Below are 27,510 nucleotides of genomic sequence, written 5' to 3'. Positions count from 1 at the left end.
GGCACTAATATCAGCAAGAAGTTAGTGACACACAAGTGTTTACAATAAAAGAGACTTTTGTTCAATTTGAGCAGGGCAGTGTCATATCAAGAACTAACCCAAAGTTCGTACCAAAGGTCCCCTTGGATTTCCACCTCAATGAACTCATAATGCTAAGGACATTCTTTCCTAGTCCTCAGACAATGGTACAGAAGTCTCTACAGACTTTAGACAGTGGTCTATCAAATTCTTCTTACACAGAACTAAACAACTCTGCAAAAGGGATCAGTTGTGACTTGCAGAAATATACAAAGTCTTCCCAGTTTCAAAGAAAGCATAGCAAGATGGATCGCAGCTGCCATCTAATTCTGTCACAGGTAAACAGGAAACTCCTTTATGCACAAGTTACTTAGTCCTACATGAGCCATTTCAACTACCACAGCTTGTGGCTGGCGTGCCTGTTCATCAGATATGCAGAGCAGCAACATGGTCCAGTGGGCACACCTTTGTGCACAATTACTTCCTGGATTCTGCTGACAAAAGCGATGCAGCAGTGGGAGAAGCATTGTTCTGCAATCTATTTCAATGTTTCTGTGTTAAGGGTTCTGTATGGGTGCTATTGCCTGTTAGGCTAGAAATTGGGTCTATTTAAATTATGTTAATAAGCTATTAAAGTGAATGTCTTTTAACAGTGAGTTCTGTGTAGGTTTTTCACTACTGCTTTCTGTGGTACCGTGGGACTACCACCTCGATGACGGAATGATTCAAGCATGTGAATCTATGAAAGATACCAGTGCTGGAGATCTACACTTATTATTCAATGGCACGTATGCCTGTAGATACACATGCTACGCATACTCCTGCCATCTAGTGTTGGGTCCGGATGTGTGCAAGTTGTTTTTCTCCGAAAAAAGTCTCTGGAGTAACAAGGCTAAGTGACTCCTCTCGGTGATAGTGCCCACGGGCATCGATTCCTTTGTTAGATTGTTTTCTTTCCTCCATCGGGTTCGGACGTGTTCTTTGGTGCTCCGGCTCAAGACCATTTTTTCTGGCTCCGTTCGGTACCTTTGCACCTTGAATCCCGTTGTATTGTTCTCAATTGCGTTCTGTAGCTCGCCCTTCTAAAATAAAGAAAAACATCACTCGTTGGTTTGACGTGCTCCACTTGCGTCCTTCGGGCCTCGTCCTTCTGGGCCTTCATTTCTCATCTTGTCTGAATCCAACTAAGATGAGATGCTAATAGAATTTATCCTGGACTCGGAGTCTGGCTCAGAAGTACAGTTCAGAGTGCAGATCCAAGTACTTCATTTGGGATAATGGGCAGTGGGTATGAATGCCCCTGTACAGCCTACTAAAAGACTCCTGGTTTCGATCGAAATTACGGCTCCTGAGCCACCACTGCCTTTGGGCCATGGTAGGCAGTGACTATCTACTAAGGATACCCCACCCTCGGGACTGGCAGCAAAAGCCAAACCAAAACACATCTCTGCTGTTCAGAGCTGGCCAATCTTGGCGCCCAGCCCGACTATCTTAATTGGCTTTGAGCACTTCCACCTCCACAACTTCGGCTTCAACCACCTCCGTACCGAAATACAGGTCGCCTTCTGCTCTGAAACACATCATCTCTGCACCGGAACCATTACTAGAGACTATAGCAGAAACAATCAACCTAATCAGAAGAAAATACATATTCAACCTTTTACAGGACGTATTTTGGCAAAAGCAGTGCAATTTGAGCTCACACCATCAAAGGGCCAACTTACTTTTGAGGAGGCTATTGAGTTACCAGCACCTCATGAAAAAAGAAAAAGGACATTGCCACTAGTCTCTACATCCATATCTGCCTGATTTGCTGCCACCTCTTCTCACCACCACTGTCTTCTCCACCCCATCACTCATTTAGTGACATAGGTGAAATTACACCACAAGGCTTCCCACAGTCTTACACAGGGGATCAACAAGAAAGTGATACCATACATCAGACGGATATAGAACAATGAGCTACCTATGACATTGACCCTCCAGGGATAATGACCCAGACCTCTACCCAGCTAAGCCCTCGCCGCCGGATGATGCAACATAATTCCAGGAATTGATAGCTAGGGCAGCTGCATAACACCAGGTCCCATTACACAAAGACCAAGTAGAGGAGGACTTTTATTTTAAAGCCTATTTTCTACCACCAGAACATGCCAGTATCAGATATGCACAGGAAATCTTTAAAGATCCAGTAAGGGCACGTATTATTACTCCACGAGTAGATAAAAAAATACAAAACTGCAGTATATTAAGAGCCATCTCCCTTCAGACTAATTGGTAGTCTCTAATGCTTGTAAGAGAGCTAATTCACAAACATCAGCAGATGCCCCTTCGCCATATAAAGAATCCAGGCTAATTGATGCCTATGGTAAGAGTAGCAGCTGAAGCAGCTAGCCACTAGCATATTACTAGTACTCGAGGGCTTTTGTTAAGGTATAACAGAGCCCATTGGTATCAAATGGAGGAACTCCTCCAATGTCTCTCTGAAGAAATAAGAAAAAAGGGCAGCAAATTGTTCAGGAGGGTAAATTAATCTTTAACAATTCCATCAAATGTGCCCTTTAGGCAGTAGCCAGGGGTGTAAATACAAGTGTTTTATTAAGAAGGCTTGCCTGGTTGTACATATGCAGCTTTAAACCAGAAGTGCTACAGACACTTTCAAATATAATTTTTGACCAAAAACTCCTTTTTGGTCCACAAGTGGACCAAACTATAGAAAAAATGAAAAGCAACAAATAAGCTGCCAAATCTATGGGGTCACCTCAAACTTCCAATATCTGTGGCTCTATCAAAGCCAGTACGTTGACATGACAGCAACACACACAAGCCACTCTTCACCAATTTCGGGTTCACAATCAATATACAGAAGTCACATCTACATCCCTCACAGGCTCAGCCATACTTGGGAGCGATACTCAACACATAGGTAGGACTAGCTTACCCAAACTCAGTCAGTATTTAGAACATCTCTACGTTGATAAAACACATATGTCCCAATCAACATACAGCAGTACGGTACAGCTACTTTTAGGAATGGTGGCATATTGCATTGCAATAGTGCCATACACAAGGCTACACATGAGTCCGCTGCAGGAATGTCTGGCGAGGCAATGATTTCAGTCTCTGGGTCAATTACTAGATCTATTGTTGGTAAACAGCCACACATCACTCTCTGCAGTGGTGGAACATACAAAACCCAGAGGTGTGGAATTTAATAAAATATCTAATTGTCCACGGGTCAGGTTACTTCTTAAAATCTACTTGTCCTGTAAAAAAAAAATATATATCTACCTGTCCCTTTGGTGCCATGTAGTTCGGTGACAAATTAAGACAGCAATCTCATTATGTAAGGGCTCTGATAATAGCCTCTGATTATGCCAGTGCCACAACAATAGTAGGGCTTGAATACTTGCAATTTTAATCCCTGCTATTGCAATTACCTTATTTTGCCACCTTTTCACAGGTCTACATACTGGGGCTGGAGGAGGAAGTAAGCAATACCTCAAGCGCTGGAATGCCTTTAAGTCTGCAAACCTACTAACTTGCATGTTTGAGGATTTTCACCAGCTCTTCTCTAATCATTTCCCATTCTGAGAAAGGTTGGAAATTTACTACTGACAATGGCAGAAGTGGAAGTTCTTTCAGGGGTAGGGAAAAAGTGGTTGGAGGGAAAGTCAACTTGGAAACTCTCAATAGTCACATGGGCAAATCTTCTCATGCATATTTGCGTGTGCTAAAATACAGTTCACAAATATTTTCTAGGAGTATTATTTCCTGGTCTACTTCTTTTCATTCTTGTGAATTCATGAAAGCCACTAATTCAAAGACACATACCATTGGTGCGTCTTTGTGACTTTCTTCAAGAATTGGGTCCCAAATTAGGTACGGAGTTAACTAAGAAATCTCATGTTCGATGGCATCTGTCGCTGTAGATACACATGGTATGCATGAGCTCGCCATCTGGTGTTGGGCCGGAGTGTTACAAGTTGTTTTTCTTCGAAGAAGTGTTTTCGAGTCACGGGACCGAGTGACTCCACCTTCTGTGTTCATTGCGCATGGGCGTCGACTCCATCTTCGATTGTTTTCTTTCCGCCATCGGGTTCGGACGTGTTCATGTCGCTCCGAGTTTCGGAACGGAAAGATAGCTGAAGACGGAAGATTTTCGACGGTATCGTTGCGATCCGGTTACAGATAGACACATACGACGACGCGTTGAACATCGAAGCGCTTCGGTGCCCTTCGGGGTAGATTTCGGCACCCCGTCGGGGCCTAGTCGGCCCGACCGCGTGGAGGACAACGCCGATGGATCGGACCCCGTTTCGATTCTGCCCCGAATGCCACAACAAATATCCTTATACGGACCTGCACTCGGTCTGTAATCTGTGCCTGTCACCCGAGCACAGTGAAGAATCCTGCGAGGCCTGTCGGGCGTTCCGGTCCCGAAAAACTCTGCGCGACCGTCGAGCGAGAAGACTGCAGATGGCGTCCACGCCAAAAGAGCGTCGACAGTTAGAGACAGAAGAAGAACAGGAGGAATCCTTTTCCATCCAGGATTCAGACTCCGACGAGCTACACTCTACAAGAACTGTGAGTAAGACGTCGAGATCAAACCTTAAAAAAGGAAAGAAGGCCCAGGGGACGCCACTGCCAACCGGCCATGGCTCCACCCAAATTCTCGGTGACCAACAATCGGCACCGAAAAAGGCCCATTCAGTGTCGAGATCGTCCGACTTCGGTCGAGACACCGGCACGCAGCCTCCTCGGGACCGAGAGAGTGCTAAACAGAAGCATCGACACCGAGAGTTCGGTGTCGACACCGATCGACGCCGAGACAGTGGCGCCGAAGACCATAGAGGCCAAGAATTTTCGGCACAGAAAAAGAGGAAGGTTACCTCGGAGCCGAAAAAAACAATCGACAGGGCTTTCGGAGCCGAAAAAAGCGACATCAGACCCTGTTTCTGGCTCCTATACCGAAGAGCATTCTATGTCTTCTCAAATGAAGAAACATAGATTTGAACAAGAACTGCAATCCACTGACGTGGATCACACGCAAAAGCGTATCTTTATTCAGCAGGGGACTGGGAAGATCAGTACCCTTCCACCTGTCAAACGAAAGAGAACGCTTCAGTTTACTCCTCAGCAAGAAACAACACAAAAGGTAACACCTCCTCCCTCGCCTCCACCTGTAACTCCGGCTTCGCCAACTTACACCCCGTCACATTCGCCAGCTCACACCGCCATGAGCCACGACGACCAAGATCAGGATGCGTGGGACTTGTACGACGCACCAGTGTCTGATAACAGCCCAGACACATACCCAACTAGGCCATCACCACCGGAAGACAGCACAGCCTACTCACAAGTGGTGGCTAGAGCAGCTCTATTCCATAATGTGGAACTACACTCGGAACAAGTAGAGGATGATTTTTTATTTAACACCCTCTCCTCAACCCACAGCTCCTACCAAAGCCTGCCGATGCTCCCAGGCATGCTACGCCATGCAAAGGACATTTTCAAGGAGCCAGTTAAAAGTAGGGCAGTGACGCCTAGGGTGGACAAAAAGTATAAGGCGCCTCCTACGGACCCTGTCTTCATCACCTCTCAGCTGCCACCAGACTCTGTGGTGGTAGGGGCTGCCAGAAAACGGGCAAACTCACACACTTCTGGGGATGCACCTCCCCCAGATAAAGAAAGTAGGAAGTTCGATGCAGCCGGGAAGAGGGTTGCTGTCCAAGCAGCAAACCAGTGGCGCATCGCAAATTCACAAGCGCTGCTAGCGCGATACGACAGAGCCCACTGGGATGAGATGCAGCATCTCATTGAACATCTCCCAAAAGATCTGCAAAAAAGAGCAAAACAGGTTGTTGAGGAGGGTCAAAACATCTCCAACAATCAAATACGCTCCTCCATGGATGCAGCAGACACGGCCGCAAGAACCATTAATACGTCGGTTACCATCCGTAGGCACGCATGGCTCAGAACGTCTGGATTCAAGCCAGAAATTCAGCAGGCAGTGCTTAACATGCCAGTAAACGAGAAACTTCTGTTCGGTCCGGAGGTCGACACAGCTATAGAAAAGCTCAAGAAGGACACTGACACTGCCAAGGCCATGGGCGCACTCTACTCCCCGCAGAGCAGAGGATCTTATAACACCTTCCGCAAAACACCTTTTAGAGGAGGGTTTCGGGGTCAGGCCACACAAGCTAGCACCTCACAGTCCGCACCGCCCACCTACCAGGGACAGTACAGGGGAGGTTTTCGGGGCCAGTATAGAGGGGGGCAATTTCCTAGGAATAGAGGAAGATTTCAAAGCCCCAAAACCACTACCAACAAGCAGTGACTCACACGTCACTCACCCCTCCCACACAACACCAGTGGGGGGGAGGATACATCAATATTACGAAGCATGGGACAAAATAACTACAGATACATGGGTCCTAGCAATTATCCAACATGGTTATTGCATAGAATTCATGCAATTCCCTCCAGACATACCACCAAAATCACAAAATTTATCAAAATACCATTCACAACTTCTAGAGATAGAAGTTCAAGCACTACTGCAAAAAAATGCAATAGAATTAGTACCAAGCACACAAATAAACACAGGAGTTTATTCACTGTACTTCTTGATACCAAAAAAGGACGAAACACTGAGACCAATTCTAGACCTCAGGGTAGTAAACACATTCATCAAATCAGACCACTTTCACATGGTCACACTACAAGAAGTGTTACCATTGCTCAGAAAACACGACTACATGACAACCCTAGACCTCAAGGACGCATATTTCCATATACCAATCCATCAATCACACAGGAAATATCTAAGGTTTGTATTCAAAGGAATACATTACCAATTCAAAGTATTGCCTTTTGGTTTAACAACCGCTCCAAGAGTATTCACAAAGTGCCTAGCAGTAGTCGCTGCACACATCAGAAGGCAGCAAATACATGTGTTCCCGTATCTAGACGACCGGCTAATCAAAACCAGTTCGCTCACACAATGCTCAAACCACACAAATCAAGTCATACAAACCCTCTACAATTTAGGGTTCACCGTCAACTTTGCAAAATCAAACATTCTGCCAAGCAAAGTACAGCAATATCTAGGAGCCATAATAGACACGACAAAAGGAGTAGCAACGCCAACTCCACAAAGGATCCACAATTTCAACAGGGTCATTCAACACATGTCTCCAAACAAAACAATACAAGCAAGAACAATACTACAGCTCCTAGGCATGATGTCCTCATGCATAGCCATTGTCCCAAACGCAAGACTGCACATGAGGCCCTTACAACAGTGCCTAGCCTCACAGTGGTCTCAAGCACAGGGTCACCTTCTAGATCTGGTGTTGCTAGACCGCCAAACTTACCTATCGCTTCTATGGTGGAACAGTATAAATTTAAACATAGGGCGGCCTTTCCAAGACCCAGTGCCACAGTACGTAATAACAACAGATGCTTCCATGACAGGGTGGGGAGCACATCTCAATCAACACAACATAAGAGGACAATGGAACATACATCAAACAAAACTGCATATAAATCATCTAGAATTATTAGCAGTTTTTCAAGCACTAAAAGCTTTCCAACCAATCATAACCCACAAATACATCCTTGTCAAAACAGACAACATGACAACGATGTATTATCTAAACAAACAAGGAGGAACACATTCAACGCAGTTAAGCTTGTTAGCTCAAAAAATATGGAAGTGGGCAATCCACCATCAAATTGGTCTAATAGCACAGTTTATTCCGGGGATCCAGAATCAGCTGGCAGACAATCTCTCTCGAGATCACCAGCAAGTCCACGAATGGGAAATCCACCCACAAATTCTGAACACCTACTTCACACTCTGGGGAACACCACAAATAGACTTATTTGCAACAAAAGAGAACGCAAAATGCCAAAACTTCGCGTCCAGATACCCACACAAGCAATCCCAAGGCAATGCCCTATGGATGAACTGGTCAGGAATATTTGCTTACGCTTTTCCTCCTCTCCCTCTCCTTCCTTACCTAGTAAACAAATTGAGTCAAAACAAACTCAAACTCATTTTAATAGCACCAACGTGGGCAAGACAACCCTGGTACACAACACTGCTAGATCTGTCTGTAGTACCACACATCAAACTGCCCAACAAACCAGATCTGTTAACGCAACACAACCAACAGATCAGACACCCGGACCCAGCATCGCTGAATCTAGCAATCTGGCTCCTGAAATCCTAGAATTCGGACACTTACAACTTAGCCAAGAGTGTATGGAAGTCATAAAGCAGGCCAGAAGGCCATCCACTAGACACTGCTACGCAAGTAAGTGGAAAAGATTTGTTTGGTACTGCCATCATAATCAGATACAACCACTAGAGGCAACTCCAAAACATATAGTAAATTACTTGCTCCATTTACAAAAAGCAAAGCTAGCCTTCTCTTCTATTAAAATACACCTTGCAGCAATATCTGCATACCTGCAAACTACATATTCAACTTCCTTGTATAGGATACCAGTTATCAAAGCATTCATAGAAGGGCTTAAAAGAATTATACCACCAAGAACACCACCTGTTCCTTCATGGAACCTAAACGTGGTTCTAACAAGACTCATGGGCCCACCCTTCGAACCCATGCACTCTTGCGGAATACAATTCCTCACCTGGAAAGTTGCCTTTCTCATCGCCATTACATCTCTAAGAAGAGTAAGTGAAATTCAAGCGTTCACAACACAAGAGCCTTTTATACAAATACATAAAAATAAGGTCGTCCTACGACCTAATCCAAAATTTTTACCAAAAGTTATTTCTCCATTCCATCTAAATCAAACGGTAGAATTACCAGTATTCTTCCCACAGCCAGATTCTGTGGCTGAAAGAGCACTACATACATTAGATGTCAAAAGAGCATTAATGTACTACATTGACAGAACGAAGAACATCAGAAAAACTAAACAGCTATTTATTGCATTCCAAAAACCTCATGCAGGTAACCCAATATCAAAACAAGGTATAGCCAGATGGATAGTTAAATGCATCCAAATCTGCTACCTTAAAGCAAAAAGACAACTGCCCATTACTCCCAGGGCACATTCAACAAGGAAAAAAGGTGCTTCAATGGCCTTTTTAGGAAACATCCCAATGCAAGAAATATGTAAGGCAGCCACTTGGTCTACGCCTCACACATTCACCAAACACTACTGTATAGATGTGCTATCCGCACAACAAGCTACAGTAGGTCAAGCTGTATTAAGAACTCTATTTCAGACAACTTCTACTCCTACAGGCTAAACCACCGCTTATGGGGAACTAACTGCTTACTAGTCTATGCATACCATGTGTATCTACAGCGACAGATGCCATCGAACTGAAAATGTCACTTACCCAGTGTACATCTGTTCGTGGCATCAGTCGCTGAGATTCACATGGACCCACCCACCTCCCCGGAAGCCTGTAGCAGTTCAGAAGTTACCTTCAATTTTGTACATTTGTATATATATTACTTAATCCTTTAATAGGTACATACTTACATTTTTCATTGCGCGGGCACTATTACTATAGTACAACTCCTACCTCACCCTCTGCGGGGGAAAACAATCGAAGATGGAGTCGACGCCCATGCGCAATGAACACAGAAGGTGGAGTCACTCGGTCCCGTGACTCGAAAACACTTCTTCGAAGAAAAACAACTTGTAACACTCCGGCCCAACACCAGATGGCGAGCTCATGCATACCATGTGAATCTCAGCGACTGATGCCACGAACAGATGTACACTGGGTAAGTGACATTTTCATTTTATTAAACTTCTGTTTTTCACACAAAGTAGTCTTGTTCAGTGCCAGTAACTACTGTGGCAATCAGTGGCATAACGAAATTGGAGGGGAATCCCCTGCAAAGAACACAGAGGGCCCTCCACAATCACTCGGGGCAGGTGCTGTGCTGAGCGGGCACCCTGGAGGGGTCCACCTGCAACACAGGGGCTGTGGGCCTATGTTACACTTACTGGTGGCCATGTGTGCTTTTTGAGACCGAAAAACATTTTTTGCTTTTTGCCAGTGATCGTTACAATAGTGAGAGCCTGGCAGCTCCCACAGAACTAAAGTGTTAAAAAAGCCATGTCAAAACGATCTGTATTGATGAAAACAAAAGATTCAAAACAAATGTTGGATAGGTTAGCTTTGCCGGTGCTTCCCTATTTTCCTGCTTCCCATAATCTTGTTGAAAATAGTTACTGTGTAAAAATCTCCTGCAGACCCACCGCCATGGGTTATAGCTTGGGTATCTATTCTAAGGTAAGGAAGCTGCAGCTAGAAGTCTCTATCAGATGAACAAGTTACTTACCTTCGGTAACGAGGTATCTGGTAGAGACTCTATCTAGCTGCAGATTCCTTACACCCACCCAATCCTCCCTGCTCTGGGGAAATTTTTTCTCATGTAGATATGTGTATATATGTATATATGTATTTATGTGTACATATGTATATTTTTGATCTTGGCATTTTTTGCCTTTCTTAAAGGAATGAAATAATTTTTACTCCAAACAGTCAGAGGTAAAATACATAATGGTTGGTTCTTCCATGACTGCGCTTCTGGCGTGGGAAGTTGTGGAAAAGAACTGACGTACGTGCGCCGAGACGGCGTCTATATAGACAACCGTGACGTCATAGACGGCTCCAACTACGCTGACGACGCACGCAGAGCTGGTCGACGCACGCAGATCCGAGCGACGCCGCCCGACGGTACGCGCGCAGGGTACCGCTCAGAAAAAACTCCGGATTCGAAGCTGACGCCAGGGAATTCTAAGGTAAGGAATCTGCAGCTAGATAGTCTCTACCAGATACCTCCTTACCAAAGGTAAGTAACTTGTTCTTCACTACATCAAGCTGCAGTAACTGCCTACCTACAAAACATACAACACTTAACTTTATTTAAAGTACCAGTAATTAAGGCATTCATGGAAGGACTTAAAGTATTTCCACCCAGGGTAACCCTTGCTTGGAATCTTAACATTGTACTTACCAGACTCATGGGTCCACCATTTGAACCTCTACATAACTTCCCTTTGCAGTTTTTATCATGGAAGGTAGCCTTTATAGTAGCAATCGCTTCACTCAGAGGTATGAGCTCCAGTCATGAACCTTAGAAGAACCTAGCTTCAGACTACACAGGAACAGTAGTCCTGCGTACTAATCCAAAATTCCTTCCAAAAGTAGTTTCACATTTCCACCCGAACCAGTCGGTTGAAAGACAGCTTTTCTTTCCACAACCTAATTCAGTTGCAGAAAGGCCCCTGCACACATTAGATGTTAAAGGAGCATTGATGTATTAAATTGACAGAACTAGTTTTGTAAAACCAAGCAACTTATGTTTTTTTGCTTTTTTGGCACCTTGTATATAAATCATGCTTCTCAAGATGGACTTAAATGCATTCAGAATTGTTACGCATAAACTAAAAGAACTTTGCCTGCACCTCCTAGAGCTCATCCTACTCTCAAAATAGGAGCATCTATGGCCTTCCTAGGCAATATACCAGTAGCTGAAATCTGCAAAGCAGCTACATGGTCCACTTCACACACTTAAACTACACACTTTTGTGTGGATATCTTTGCATGACAACAAGCGAACGTAGGACCGGCAGTGTTACGTACACTTTTTCAAACAACTGCAACACCCGCAAGTTAGCCAGGGCTTTTGTGGAAGGCACTGCTTTACATTCTAAGCACAGCATGTGTATCAACAGCCACACAGGCCATCACATGGATTGTTGCTTACCCCATAAGTATCTGTTTGTGGCATGTAGTGCTGTAGAATCACATGCGCCCGCCCTCCACCCTGGACACCTATGGTCGTTGCAGTATCCTACTCATTCACATATGCATGGACATCTCTTTAGTATCACTCGCATTCTCAGCTACTGTGGGAAAGCAATCTAACAGTGGAGTGGATGCCCCTGTGCACTATTACTGAGAGGAGAAGTCACTTTGCCTCCTGACTCAAGAGACTTTTTCGAAGAAAAACAACTTGCACACATCCAGACCCAACACTAAATGACAGGAGTATGTACTGCATGTGAATCTACAGCACTGCATGCCACAAACAGATGCTTACAGGGTAAGTAACATAATCCTTCTTTTTCACTGGGGAATGTGGCAAGTATGTGGATGCTGGACAATTAGCAGCAAGTTTTATTGAAATCTAATGGGATTGAAGTGAAAAAAGTCTACAAAGATTGAGTGTATGCAAACCTTGCACAAACAGTGCAAGTCACCTGCTTTAGGCTTCAGTAGTATGTACACTGTTGAGAAAAGTACTGTTTTTCTGGGTGTCCTTTGTTTCAGTAGTGGAAGACCTAGCACCCTTGTCTCAGATTATTGAATGCAGTGGATTCGCTGAAAACCTTCCCTAATCCAATTAAGTCTGTCCTCACTGAACTTCATTGTACTGTTTTCACTAAAGGTGACTGTAAACGCTTATTACTGAACACCAAATCTGGTCTATTTCAGAAGTGAATTACTTACCTCAGTATTACGTTTTTTGCACAATTTTTCCATGGATGCTTACATTTGACAAATGGAGTGCAAATAACCTGTTCTCTGTACACAGTACGTTTTAGCCCCAGTAGTGTAGATGAGGAATTTATGGACTCCATAAAATTACTGAATGCTTTACAGATGCAGATAACTTGTTGTTCTGTTTTTTTTTTTTTTTTTTTTTAACCCTTCGTCATTTTGCTAGTTTACTTCACATTATGCATGAGAAAGAAAGGTTCTACATCTCAATGATGTTTTTGACTGGCACTCACGTTAATTTAATCCCGTTACTGAATTAATGTTCATTTACTTGGCCTAGTTTTTAAAACGGATCATGGTTGAAACTGCGTTGTGTTCGAACCACTATAAAAACTAAAACAATAGTTACAAATGGAGAATTGGATACCTGTTACTCAAATTATGACCTAATTAGTGAAGTACATCGGCTTTATGTGTTATACAAGTCCACACTAAGCAAAAATAGCGTTAGTAGCAAACAAAAGACTTTTGTTTGGGGGAAAAAAAAAACACACAAACATAATAACTTTGTAACTAGCTTGTACTGCCCCAGTACAGACATGTCTGGGTATTGTCTTAAAGATTTTGTCTTACTGATCTCTCCTTTTCGTTCTGTGAAATTTGATAGAGGAATGATTATCCATGCTTTGGAGAGTGTACATCTGGAGAGTGTGATTACATGTTTATGGCTGCTGCCTTTGATGTAGCCGGCAGCAGTTAGTCATTGTCTCACGTCCATAGTCACGGTAGACGTGGGTCAAAATTTAGTTCTAGAAATAATAAATAGCACACAAATTTCCCATCCTCTACTTAGAAAATTACTACTTCTTTACTCATAAGGAGAACAGGGCACCTAGAAAGAAATATGCACAGCACCCTGAAGCCAGTAATACTGTAAATGGGCACAATATGAACCAGAAGAGTATTCTAGCTCTTTTGCACTTAAGAAATAAAAGCTAAACTCCGAGCCACTGGATATTATGCAGCAAAGGAGGAGCAAATGATGTGGTAATGTTGACTAAATTATGCGATAAAGGGCAAATTATGTGCCCTAATGTAGTATTTTCTCTGGCGGTATTTTTGTGTTGTGGTATTGTAACCCACAATTAACACAGTTATTTCTGGGCAAACGTTTTATCTCATTCGTACCATTCAACACCTCAATGGAGTATTTAGCATATGAAAGATGACTAGTTTACCTTTGTGTAGAGTCAGCAAGTGTGCACCACCACAAATGTGTGGCACTTTTTAGTAAATTTTGACCCAAGCTGGCTGGAACAAATGTTTTTCTTAAATATGCAAATAATTCAGCAAACGGCATAATATGTCGCAATTCCATAATTATGTGGAAAGCGCCATAGAATTGCATAGTGCCAACTGAACTGACTTTACTGCGGATGCTTCTTGCTTCTAGACGTTTACTACCAGCCTCTCACATATATTGGTAAATATCAGCTTTGAACTCTTCCTAAATCCTGCTTTAAAGGGGCCATGAACTGTAGACAAAAACAGTTCTTGTTACCCATGTCTGCATCTCTAACAATCATCATCAATATGTGTTCCAGAATGTTGTTTCATGTGAGCTGGGGTTTTGAAATGCATTGTGACATCACTCACTGGATGGCCCTCTTCTAGGATGATGTATCATTGGGGTTGGCAGATTATTCCCTATTTTAGGGAGTTTAACTTGTGATCTCCATTGACTCACAGGGGCCTTGGTCTGTGAAGTATCCAGACACTTGGAATAGAGTCCTCAGTGTCTTTCCCTCTAGCTCATCGCTTCCCACATCTTTAACCTTGCACACGTATCTCCTGCAACCATTGATCTGTGCCTCAGACCATGTCTACTTTGTCCACTCTTGATTTTGTGTTTTCTCTCTCTGGATCTGGTCTCTCTGCCCTACCCTGGACCTGTCCTAATCTCTCTCCCTCCCTCTATCCCAATCTTTCTAGCTTTCTTTGTCTCTGTGGCTCTGTATAGCTTTCTTTCTGACTTTGTCGCTCTGGCTCTCTTTCAGTCTCCCTGGCTATCCTCTTGGCTATCTGTCTTGGGCACTCTTATGCTCACTCTGTCTATGTATGGGTGTCACGCTCTTTCTCAGGATCTTTTTGGTCCTGTCTTCCACTTTTTGGCTCTCATTCTGTCTTTCTTCTTGCTCTTTTTTTTGGCCCAGCTCCTCCCTTAATCTCTCTCTCTCTTTCTCTCTCTCTCTCTCCTTTGCTCTCTCACACTTTCTTGGTCTCTAGCCTCATCTCTCTTTGGCCCTGTGTCTCACTCTATCTCTGGCTCTTATTTCATCTTTCTCTTCTGCTCTATGGCTCTTGTGTCTTTTGCTCTGTTCTGTTTTGTTTTTACATCACTCTGTAGCTGCCTAAAGGACACATACAAATTATTATTGCAAGTGGAGATTACAGGATTATTTTGGCAATCAAACTTCCCTCAAATTCGCATTCTCATATGTAAACCATACATTAAGGGAGTATCAGTGCTCCAAGAGAGGCCTGTGGCCTTTCCAATGGCATTTGTTCATATCTCATTGACCTGTCAGTGTTTGCCTTTAATTTCCGAAGTATCACCAAGCAATAACTTCCTATTAACTGTAAACAATTACTACATCAAATAGTTATGAAACTATGTTTAGAATTGCTTTGTCTTTTCATCATTTATAGCATGTGGCCCGAATAGAAGTATGAGTATGAACCAGCATCCAACAGGTGAATGGGGCGTACAGAATCCAAAAGTTAATCGCCTGGAGCAACCTAATCCTGTTGCTCTCGGGAGACCTGGACCAGACTATAATTCATCCATGCCCAGGCCTACGCTTGGTGGTGCCATGCCAGGACTTCCAGCACGATCAAATAGTATACCAGGCTCAAGACCAGTAACACAACAACAGATGATTCAGATGAGTATGTTCAGTTATGCTTTTTTCTGCCACTACAGCAGTCGTATTGAAGTAAAATGTGTTTAATAGACAGATTCTTAGTTAATGAAATAAAACACAGGTTTAACAAATGTGATTTGGCAAACACGTTTCAAGTATACATGAGTGAAAGTACAGTACCCTTTTCTTTTTTTTTGTTTTTGTTTTTTTTGCACCGTCAAATTTTTCACTGCGTTTTAATTATCGAGCATTACCCTTCCCGCATGTTGTATGTCTGATCTCAAGATTAGTCAGTTGCACTTCTCTCAATCTCAGCAGTACCTGTGCAGCTGTCAGTTTGTGCCTCTGTGTCCCCGTTAAGGTTCTACAGGGTACATTACACAAATAATTCTGCATACCGGTTTCTTAGATTTGAGTTGCTGTTACAAAATCTCCTCCCAGCAGTAACCTAACATTTCAGACATAAAGGTGATAGTCATTTCAGTTCAGTTTCAGTGTAGCGGAATTATCAAGCTAAGATTGTAGTGACCTTTTAATCTATAGTTATTTAGATAATACTACTCTCACCATTTACATTGGCCTGTCACCAGAAGCAAACTTAAAGATTCCATGAACATAGCACCACCAATAGGTTATTTAAAATTGAGATGAACTAGTCCATTGTCTTTCTTTTAAAACATCCCTTACTATTTATGAAGAGCTTAATTGTTGATAGTTTGGTAACTGAATGTACCCTCATGTGCTTTCCACTAGCTGGTTGCAAAGTATTGAGTGATCCTACGAGGTCAGCTTAATTTTATGTTTGGTTAAGTGGCACTTTAATGTTTATAGGAGAGTTCTTAGAGTGCATCTTCGGAAAAATAACTACTTGATTGGAAATGGCTTCATCCATCACATAACATTGTTACCACTGTAGTGTGTTCATTGCTGTTCAAGGTGGCTCAGCAGTGGTACATTGATCCCTTTTTGGAACTGCTATTTGCCATTTTTTTGCAATTACATTTTCTAATTGTCTAATTTGAGTGCTGCATGGGGCTCTTCCTACTTATTTATTTTTCTAGGAGCGGACAAATGTGATTAGAATAGCAGTGTTGCCCTAGGAACTATTCAGATTGAGATGGCAGCTGGAGTAGCTAGTGGCAGCTGCAGATGTCAGTATGAGTATATGCAGCTTCTTAGCACAATTTACCTCTATGCAGTCTGTCCCTATGCCTAATAAGCTGGTATTTCTTTAATGTTTTATACCTCAGTTTTGCTTTATCACGCACTGTTAATGGTGCCTTTATTACCACTTGAATGCTACTCCCTTTATAGACCTTAGAAGGGCAAATGGGTACATTGGGTCTTGTGGATTCATACACAATAACCTGCACTGTCCTTTTAGGTTTACCCCATTCTGCTGGGGTCCCCATATGATGCATGTAAGAATACAATCATGTTCGATCCTAGACACTCCGTAGTTGTTGATATAATATGTAAGGTAAGCATGAACTGCATATGTATTTGCTTATAGCTGTCTCATGGTCAGGAAGTAAGCTCTGCCTGCAGCACATGTTCGCACATGTTCTACCTGTTTGTGTGGTGAGGAAGCATTTTCTGTTACTATTCTGTAGATGTGAAGGAATGTTGCACTGCCGTTGCCGTGATGTACCTAACTGTTGCAGTGTTCTAAAGCTACCTGTGGTGCACGTTTTCTCTGCTTGATAATATTTACACTGATTAATTTGGTCCTGTAGCTGTACTTAGAGGTGTGGAAGCTGAATTGAACTTGAATGTTGCAAATTGGTAAAATTATATTTCACTATGCAAACCAAAATGGTTGGTGTTATGATCTTTGTATAGCGATGTGTGTTCTGTAATGGAATCCTCCGCCTTTGCCCCACAAACTTTCTCCACCTCCAATTTGTTTGCAGTGCCACATTTTGCTACTAAATATTCTCATTTTTGTAGCCTCTTTCTTCAAAAATTTGAAAATTCCTGCAGTATTTCCACTGTCAGCCACTTTTCTCTCTTACCATTTGCGAAGCTGTCGTGGTTCCAGATACTAAAGCAAAAAGAACAGGTGATGGATGGAATGCGGAACAAATCATACATTCACCCATAGTCCTAGATCTGGGTTCAGTCCATCAGTTTTTTTTGCTCATCGTGTCTCCCCAGTTTGGACCCAACCATATGCAAATCAGTCTTGGCCCTGCTCCCCATGGTATCAGTCCAGCCCGAACTACCAGACCAGGTCCTTCCTAGACCAGAAACAGGCATCCTCGGACCGGTTTGAGGGTATCACCCCACATCAGCCATGATAACTTGAATCCAGTGGCACTGTGAGCACAGGACCCACGTTTTGGCATTTCCTTCCCACTTAGGGCGACAAAAGGAAAAAGAACAGATGATGGACGGAATGCGGAACAAAATATTCACCCCCGTCTGGCCTGGCAGAGACTGGGAGTCGATGCAAAAAAGTGTGCACATTGGCTACTAAGAATCTGTGGTATGTGCCATATAATGGAGGAGGACCTGCCCAAAATGGGGAAGGAAAGCAACTCCATAACTCAACTTGCACACTTGATGGACGAATGGAAGCAACAGGCCCAGGAATTGGGTCTTAGGTGCTCAGGGCATCAAAGGCTGTGTCTTACATTCTTGAGCAAATGTTACTCGTTTCCACACTATGTTGAGTCCCATGATGGAGAATGAGCAGTACAAAAAACGATAACTGAGTTCAACCGCCAAACAATGGCAAAGCTAATCGCTCTTGCCTATCAAGAGCTATGTTGTACACCAGTGCGGCTGCTGTTCAGCATGGCTAAACTTCTGTGGCATAGAGAGTGGCATGGCATAAAGTATCGTAGAGTGGAGTTTAGTAGACTGTCATAGAGTTGAGTGTCAATTACTGTCCTGGTACAGAGTGGTGTGCCATAAAGTGCAGTATGTATGATATGGTAGTGCACTGCTACTACAGATAACACATTTTCAATTGAAATTATCATTACATTTGCACAGACATACAGCTTTACTAATAAAAATGTACAGCTCACAAACAGTGTGTGGGAATCAGCTAGTGTATTGGTTTGATTTGATCGTATCACAGTATGTTTCCACCACACTTCAGAATTACATAAAATGTGCTTTTCTAACTATGGCACCTTCTGGAATATTTGCACAATTCAGTTACAGATGTTATTTGGTACTTTCACACCCACAGATGGACAAATAAATTCTCACACTTTGTAGTCAGAAAAAGATTAGTCTGACATTTGACATCTGTCTTGAAATGCACAGCAAATGTGACAAGATGAGAAACAAAATGTAAAGGTCTTTTTACAGAAAGTGAGCACTAGTGGTAGACTACAGAAACCAGGCTACGCTCCACTGTTGGAACAAAGGCATGCTTAGCAGACCAAAATAGAGCCTGCAAATAGCAAGCATACTGTGTTACAAACCACAGACTCAATGATAAACAATGGGTGGAATACATTCCTAGATCAGCTTTCAGAATGTTCCCAAGAGGTCTTTGCGAACCTGACTGCTGTCTGGTAGGCATCTGATTAAAAAGGCTCCATTGAGATGGAAGTTATGACAAAGACCTCTTTCTGTGAGCATTTAATGTGATGGTCTTCAAGATGCTTTTTGTAGAAATGGATCAAGACTGTGCTTAGTAATGGAGAAGAATGTTTAATTCTGTGTCCTGGTACTATTTCTTTTAAGGAAAATCTGGCCACACTCTTTGGTTCAAATTTGTCTGCAAACTTAAAGGACAAGGCTAATGGTCTGCCCGCTCTGCTGAATTGAAGTTTTTAGGTACTGTTTACCACAGGAGCCCAGCCTCAAATAATTGTCCTGCTAGGTTATTTATTTCAAACTTAAGTATCTTCATCAGCCCATGCAGTTTTATTATGTTATTAATGCAACTTAAAAGGCTGAAATTGGGATCATGTGGATGAGCGGAGACTATTGTTTTCCTTCACAGTGCTGTATTTCCTTTAAAAACAGAACCACACAGTTCAGTGCCATCCTTTGTCTTCCGATATGTTCACCATTGAGCTCTTGCTCTCACTTCTGAACCCAACAGCTGATAAAATTGAAATATTTGTGACTACATATTAGTGCATTCTGGGCCTATTCTCATTGTCATAGTGAGTCATCAAGATTATTCAGTCAATGCCTAAAAGAATTGGTTTTATGGCATAACGCAAGTGTCTGAACTCGCATGCTAGAAGATGACAGAATAATGTGCTACATGTGAACATAGGAGAGCTACAAGAGACAAAACTATTGTTAAAAGTATTTTAAAAGTATGTTTCATTTTTGGAAATTAAAACATTTAAAGAGCACAGTTCTAAAACAGTGTTGAATCGTACTTCAGAGTTTAACCTGGCTTGGGTTTGCAACTATAGACGTGACATATTAAATTTCTAAAAAACTGCTTACAAAGTATTTCTATTAAATAAAACCTTTCAAAGCTACAGGTATCTTATAGTGGTGTAGGATATATTGGTAATGGATTTTCTTTCTAACATATTGCCCAAATAATTGGAGGTGATTCTCATGAAAACATCTTTTATTGCAGGGCCCACTGACGTCAGTATGGGCATGGGATCGAATCCCTATGGTCAAGGACCATCAAGACAGCCAGGATCATGGCCTGAGGGAATGTTGTCCATGGAGCAAGGACCACGAGGAGCTCCGAATAGGTAGGCAAGAAACAAAATTGATACACTGATTTGACTTAGAACAAAGTAATGCACTTGTTTCTAACTTTGTTAGTAAAATATTTATTACGTAAAACCGGTGTTTGTTATTATTGCCTTTAATTGTACATTTTCAAGTTGGTGACTTTAGAATTGTGCCCTGCTCATTGCTAGTTGATCAAAATATTATTCTGTTCATGGCAAATCACTGTGTTCAGGTATCTGTTTTGGATTTCGCCTAAAGACTAATTTCAGTAGTCTTTTGTCAAAGAGCCATAGCTCACAATACCAAAATTTATAGCGGACTTTGGACCATTTGTTGGCTTTGTTATCAGTGTTTGAGTGTTTATTTGGTTGCTTTTCTTCTTGTGGTCGCCGCTCTCCTGAAGCATAGCTGTATTCATTTTCGTTTTCTTTCAGCATTCCATGAATGTCTGTTCTTGCTCTCTCCCTTGTGTGCCTTCTAGACACATTGTTGCCCACTTTTACCCTTGCAGCTCACCCATTGCTTCCCTCTCCTAAACTTGCCTTTTTTTGCTTTTTATGTATTTTATTTTTGCAGCTTGATTCCCCCCCCTTACATTCTAAATTCACTGTGCATTATTTCCATTTACCTTTTTTATATATCTGCAGCAAAAAACCGAAACGGTTGCCATTTAGGTATAGGCAGCCCCTTCGAACATAATATATATCTGTAGGTCTACTTGTAATAGTAACATTTCACCTATAAGACATGAGGATAAAAAGTTTGTGTTCCCATCAAGGCGTTATTTAATGAAAGACAAACTTTTTCCCAAATATTGCCAGTTTTCCTGCAATACTGAGACACTTGTCTTCGCCGCACCTTGGTTGAATTCATATTTAATGCGCTACACGACTGCTTTTAGATATCTAAAAGCCTCCTGCTTCTGAATAATATATATGATGGAGTTTTCTTCTTTCTAAGCGGGATAAGAATGCCACATTATCTGCAGGGTGTAGGCTGTGACCTTCCAGGCAGGGACAGGAAAGATCGCTTTCACACTTGAGCGCCCATTGCTGCGAGCCTGCTCCGAAGTCATATGATCCTATTCACCACAAAGCTGTCTGCTAATTATTTTTAAATGCAGATTTTATTGAGCCTTAATTTTCAACAATATGTGGCTGTTGTCTGGGTTGGAGAGGCAAAAGGCGGCCTGCTTTGTCTTCTTCCAACAGGATTCTCTAAGATGTGAAATAACAGAGCCATGAAATATGACTTTATTGCTTTGGTTCCATGCCACCGAGGAACGTATGCTGCTTGGCTGCACTGCGTGTACTCCTTCTGGTTGTTTTTTGTTTTAGTTCAGTTTGTGCCACATACCGCTCAGAGCAGATCAACTTGTTAGCAGTGCTTTATTTGCACAAATGTCCAGTCTTACCAGGACTCCAAACTTTACCTGAAAGTGAGATTTATCAAATCGTATCTGATCACTGCTTATGTCATTTACAAGGAAAGAGCAACATGGCATGCAGGGAAGGCGGGGGTTTCCAGGAAAAGCAGACGATAAAGCAGCCTGGGGGAAGGCTGTCCCATGGGGGGGAAACTTACACAAGGGAGGGCAACACGGAGCACAAGGGGGCGGAAGTTGTGAAGGCAAGAGACAAGAGAGCAACGCTCTCCCATACAACCGACTGAGTTCCTGCGGTATGAAACTAGTAAGTGTCATGGAGCGTGAAGGGTAAAGAGAAAAGAAAAAAATAGTATGTTCACACTGAATTATATCGGAAATGGTACAATTATCCATGTAACAGGGTCAGTCTGCGAGGCGGTAACAAAACCACCCCAAGGCAGGAGAAACGTAAAGCATTTACCAATGATATCAAGGGATTTTTGAAAGGCAAGCCCGGGAACGAATTAAAGTGGTGGGCGTGAGATACACGTGGTTAACCCCCCCCCGATTACATTACAACAGGTTGGAAAAGCAGCACTTGCACGCTGCTGTGCTCAACCTAAAAATGACCAGAGGCAGAAATGGCTGCAGTTCTGCAGAAGAAAAAATATGATTTTGAGGCATCCCTTGGAGGAATTCCGAATTCCTCAGAAATCTTTGTCACCTAATTAGTAGACTTAGACCTCATAGAACTACGACCTCCAAGGACACTTGAACCACAAGAGGATCCTGATAACTTGGCCATGGGGATGTTTCAGGACTCAGAAGGATCTGAGTATGCTGAAACTCATTGGTAAGACATTGAAACAGATCCAGCTGAAGACGATTTGGCACACACCCATCCAGGTCATCGGCTCCAGATGATATTGCTGTGTATTGACAGCTTATTAAAAAAGATCTGAAAAGTAGGGACTGAAATTAGAGGAGAAAATAAAACAATCCTGCTTCCTCCTAGAGGCAGTTCCTGCCAATGCTGCCTAACATTTTGGATCGGGGAGAGAGGCTTTCAAGGAGTCTGCAACGTGCAGAGCTGTGAAACTGAGGGCAGAGAAAAAATGTAAACATTCATCTAAGTATCCTCTGTACGTAAGAGGAACTGTCCAGCTGACTCCATTATAGCAGCAAAAGATGGAAAAAGGGTAAACATCCCAACTGCGTCTGGTACACCTCCAGATAAAGAAAGTAAAAAGATGGATATGGTTGGCAGAAAATTAGAGAGGGGCAACAATTCAGTGGAGAATTGCCAACTCCAACACTGCTGAAGGGGTACGCATACCAGCAGTGCGATGAGATGGCAGAGGGGGAAAAACTGCCAATTCATGCCGTAAGTCTGCACTAGACACTTTAGATGCTGCAAGATGACATATATTATGACGGGAACATCACTTTGATGCCATGCATGGCTGAGGCTGTCTGGTTTAAGAGCAGAGGTTCAGGTGAACATCATCAACATGCCGTTCAATGGGGAAACAACTGTTCGGAAATACAGTAGATGAAATCATACAACAGCTGAAAAGACAACAAAACATGTAAATCTATGGGAGTGCTGCGATTTAGAGGCAATATAAGGAGAGGAACAACACTAGTCTGGAGGCCGGCAGGAAGAGGAAGTTTCTGTAAAACCTTCTTACATCAAGGATTTCAAAGCACAAGGCAAACAGCACCTCAATACTGGCAGTTTCAAACACAAGGGCACCAGTACTTTCGGAACATGTTACGGCGAAGGGCACAGCCTCACAGGTGAGCCGCAACCCCAGCCAGTAAGTGAATCAACACCCCATCAAGACCTCTCACACACTACACCAATGGGGAGCAGGATAAAGGACTTCCTTCATGAATGGACAAGGTAACGTTCGACAATTGTTTTTTTTAAACATCATACAATTTGGATTTTTCATAGAACTGACGAAAGACCTCCAGCAAAGGTGCCAAGCAAAAATGGTCCACTTAACAGAAGAATCATCCCATCTACTCAAACAAGTAGAAGAGTTGCTGGAAAAGAGGGCAATACAAATGGTGCTCAGAAAAGAGATCAGTCAGTGAAATTACTCAACATATTTCCTGATCCCAAAACAAGATGGAATTCCACATCTGATACCAGATCTATAGTTTATAAACAAGTTTATTAAATTGCAAAAATTCAAGATGACAAAACTGCAGAAGGTTATGCCGCAGTTACCAAAAGGGGAACCATAGACCTATGACACTTACTTCCACTTCCCAATGAATCACAAACACAAGAGATACTTGTGATTTGTAGTGGAGAATACACACTACCAATTCAGAGTGCTGGCCTTCAGCATAAAGTCTGCACCAAAAATGTTCACGAAATGCCTAGCAGCAGTGGCAGCACATTTGAGAAGGCAATGGATACACTTTTATCCTTATTGGACGACTCGCTAGTAGTAGCAAACTTATTAAGGATATGCAAAACAGACATACAAAAAGTGATAACAATTTTCAACCTAGAATTTTCAATAGATGGAGAAAAATCATTCACAAAACCAGAGCAAAACAAAATCTTTCTGGGAGCAAGAATTGACTCAATAGAGGCAAAGAGGTATCACTGCAAAAATAAGTGTCAATACTTCAAGAAACTCACCTTTACCAGAAGGGGCAGTCTCAGACTATGAGGACTGTGGGGAAAAGTTGGAGGAACAAAACCTCATGCATCCCTCTCATTCCATATGCAAGGCTACATGTGAGACTAATTCAGTAATGACTACAAAGCCAATGGTCACAATCTACATGGAGTTGGGAGGATTTGGTGGTTGTCATGCAGGAAATACAGGAGATGGCGGGGTGGGACAGATCACATCTAACAGCGGGAAGATCATATACACAACCAACTCCAACAATAAAAATTACTACAGGCACTCACATATGGGTTGGGGAGCGCAAATGGGCTCACTCTAGGTCAGAGGTGTATGGAGGGAACAAGAAGCAGAATAGCATATCAAAATCATGAAACTAAAAACTGTGTTTGTAACCTTTTAGAAAGAGTTGTGGGGAAATACCTATTAATCCAAGCAGACAATATTGCAACAATGTTTAACATCAACAAGAAGGAAGGAACTCAATCCTTTGTTCTTTCAAGGCTAGCGCAGAAAATCTGAAAGTGGGCCAATCAGAAACAAATTCACGTAACAGCAATTTATCCTCCAGGGAAAGACAATGTCAAAGCTAAGCAGGCAAGCATCCTCCCATGAATTGGAATTCAATTAGGCAGTTCTAAAACAGATAATAAAATTGCCCTCACTTTTCACACCCTACTCTCATTCAATGCTCTCCCATCACTTTCATCGCAGTCATACGAAAAATATATGTTCGGCATGTGTGGCTAAGATGCACAGGCTCTGCATACTCCTGCCATCTAGTGTTGGGTCTGGAGTGGTGCAAGTTATTTTTCTTCAAAGAATCAATTCAGTTCTCATGATCGAGTGACTCCTTCTCTTGGTGATAGTTCACATGGGCATCGACTGCTTTGTTAGATTTTCTCTCTGTTGGGTTCAGACGTGTCTTCGATCTGTCTTTCGACTTGCTCTGGTTCAAAATCTTTCTTTCAGTCTTTTCTTCTTTGATGGTATTGTTTCAATCGTATATTCCTATATATGCGCTCTTCTCAAATTGTCAGTCCGGGCACTGACCGTGCGACCTCTGGGGAATGTTTGCTTATCTCTGGCCTACCTCCCCACGTGGTACCGACAACTATGCTAAACTGATGGAACAAATGCTGTTTTGCTTCTGTCCTCTGTGCCATGCTAAATTTCCCCACAGTGGCCAACATCTGGTGTGTAACCTTTGCCTCCCCCATTCACCAGGAAGCCACCTGTGATGCCTGCAGATCTTTTCGGTCAAAGAAGACTCTTTGGACCGAAGAACAGGTTAATTGGAAATGGCGCACAAGACTCTGGATGACACCCATGACATCTTTGGGGAAGAACATGTCCAGGAGGAACCTGAACAACAGGAGGATGCCTTCTCTCTCCAGGACTCCGAATCGGACTTGCAGTCTGACATCGAAAGCCATGAGGTAACATCTGCACATCCTGTAACTGTAAAAAAAAAAAAAAAGCCCCTTTCAGAGATCGCCAGACCACCACTGCCACCAGGCCATGGCTGGATCTGAAAATACATTTCAGTTGCCCTGCCCTCCACCCTGGCTCCAAAAACAGCCAAGACAAAACTACTGTCTTTAGCTTTGACCTCCAGCACCGCAACCCAAGACATTGTTTCCATCTTGCTCCGACCTCCACCTCAGTGCAGACAAAATTGCATCAAACGAAGACTTTGGTGCTGAAATCCACAGATCACTTGGCTTCACACTCAACGTTTCTAAATCCCACCTCTAATCCCTTCAGATACAGCCCTATCTAGGACCTATTCCCAGTGCATAGTTGGGGCTACCATACCCCAAACCAGTCTGCATTCAGAGTTTTCAGCCTCTTCTCCCCCAGTTTCAGGAGAATTGCACATACAGGACTATTATGCGCCTGTTAGGGATGATGGCGTCCTATTTTGCCATCACTTTCCATGCCAGACTCCACATGCGTCCCCTACATCAGTGTCTGTCTTGTCAATGGTCTCAGTCACAGTGTCAGCCAGAAGATCTAGTGTTAGACCGCCATTCTTGTCGCGCTCTGCAATGGTGGAACACCAGCAACTTGTTGAAAGGGCTGCCTTTCTGGACCCTGTGCCTCATGTCATTCTGGCCACAGATGCTCACCTTCAAGACCTCACAGTACAGGGCCTCTGAGATCTCAGCCACCAATCCCTACATATCAATTACCTTGAGCTTCACGCAGTATTTCTAGCCCTGAAAGCGTTTCTTCATCACTTGTCTCACAAGGTTGTCTTAGTCTCCTAAGGATTATCTACAGAATTAGGTTGGGGGGGGCTCAGCAGGATGCAGCAAGTCAAAGAATGGGAACTTCACCCACAAGTCCTTCAAATATACTTTGCATAGACCTTTTTGCCACAGCAGAAAACGCAAAATGTTCAAACTTTGCCTCCAGGTTATTCACACCCTCTATCCATGGGCAACACTCAAAGGATGAACTGTCAGGAATATTTGCTTACGATTTTCCTCCTCATTACATTTCTGGTTCAGAGGATCAGACAAACATCTCTCACCATGATCCTTGTACCTCCCATTTGGGCAAGTCAGCCATGGTTCACCACATTTCTGGACCTATCAGTAGTTCCCTCATAAGAAGCTCCCCAACAGGCTGGACCTTTGTATTCAAAATAAAGAACAGATCAGACATCAAACCCTAGGTCACTCAACCTTGCAATACGGCTCCTAAAATCATGAAGTTAGGTTACTTAGAATTGCCTGCAGAATTCATGGACATTCTCAGGGAAGCTCGTAGCCCCACAATTAGCGCATGTTATGCTGCAAAATGGAAACATTTTGTTTGCTACTTCCAACCCAACGTATTGCTCCCATTAAAGCTACTGTTCAAGACATCGTTTGTTGTTTCTGTCTTTTACACAAAACAAATTTAGCTTGCACTTCTGTTCTCCTTCATACTGCAGCTATAGCTGAATATCTGCAGAACAGACAACATAGTTCTTGTTCAGAATCCCAGTCATTAAAGCTTTAATGGAAGGGCTTAAAAGGGTAATTCCACCCATGGTGCCTCCTGCACCATCCTGGAACCTTAATATTGTTATTACCAGGCTCATGGGCCCTTCTTTTGAGTCTCTCCATTCATGTCCTCCATATCTTTTGTGGAAGGTGGCTTTCTTAGTTGCCATCACCTCACTCAGGCATGTCAGTGATCTCCAGGCTCTAACGTTAGAAGAATCTTTCTTCCAAATTCATAGAGGCAAGGTAGTGCTTCGCACAAACCCAAATAACCTTCCTAAAGAGGTTTCAGAATTCCATATAAACAAATCCGTTGTGCTACCAGTCTTCTTTCCGCGGCCGGGCTCAGTTGCGGAAAGAGCTCTTC

General features: G+C 42.8%; 1 protein-coding gene across 8 annotated transcripts in view; it reads left to right on the top strand.

Annotated features, from left to right (window-relative positions):
* Nucleotides 1-27,510, top strand: part of NCOA3 (nuclear receptor coactivator 3) — a 558,025-nt gene that overhangs the window by 340,793 nt on the left and 189,722 nt on the right. For all 8 annotated transcript variants that reach the window (XM_069243454.1, XM_069243453.1, XM_069243457.1 and 5 more), the window contains 2 exons: nt 15,239-15,478; nt 20,021-20,144. In XM_069243454.1, coding sequence (XP_069099555.1) covers nt 15,239-15,478; nt 20,021-20,144 — 364 coding nt within the window. The remainder of the gene's footprint in view (nt 1-15,238; nt 15,479-20,020; nt 20,145-27,510) is intronic.

The sequence above is a fragment of the Pleurodeles waltl genome, chromosome 7 (genome assembly GCF_031143425.1).
Source record: "Pleurodeles waltl isolate 20211129_DDA chromosome 7, aPleWal1.hap1.20221129, whole genome shotgun sequence".
Classification (NCBI taxonomy): domain Eukaryota; kingdom Metazoa; phylum Chordata; class Amphibia; order Caudata; family Salamandridae; genus Pleurodeles; species Pleurodeles waltl.
Note: the sequence above shows the minus strand (reverse complement) of the source record. Positions and strands in the feature narration are given on the sequence as shown.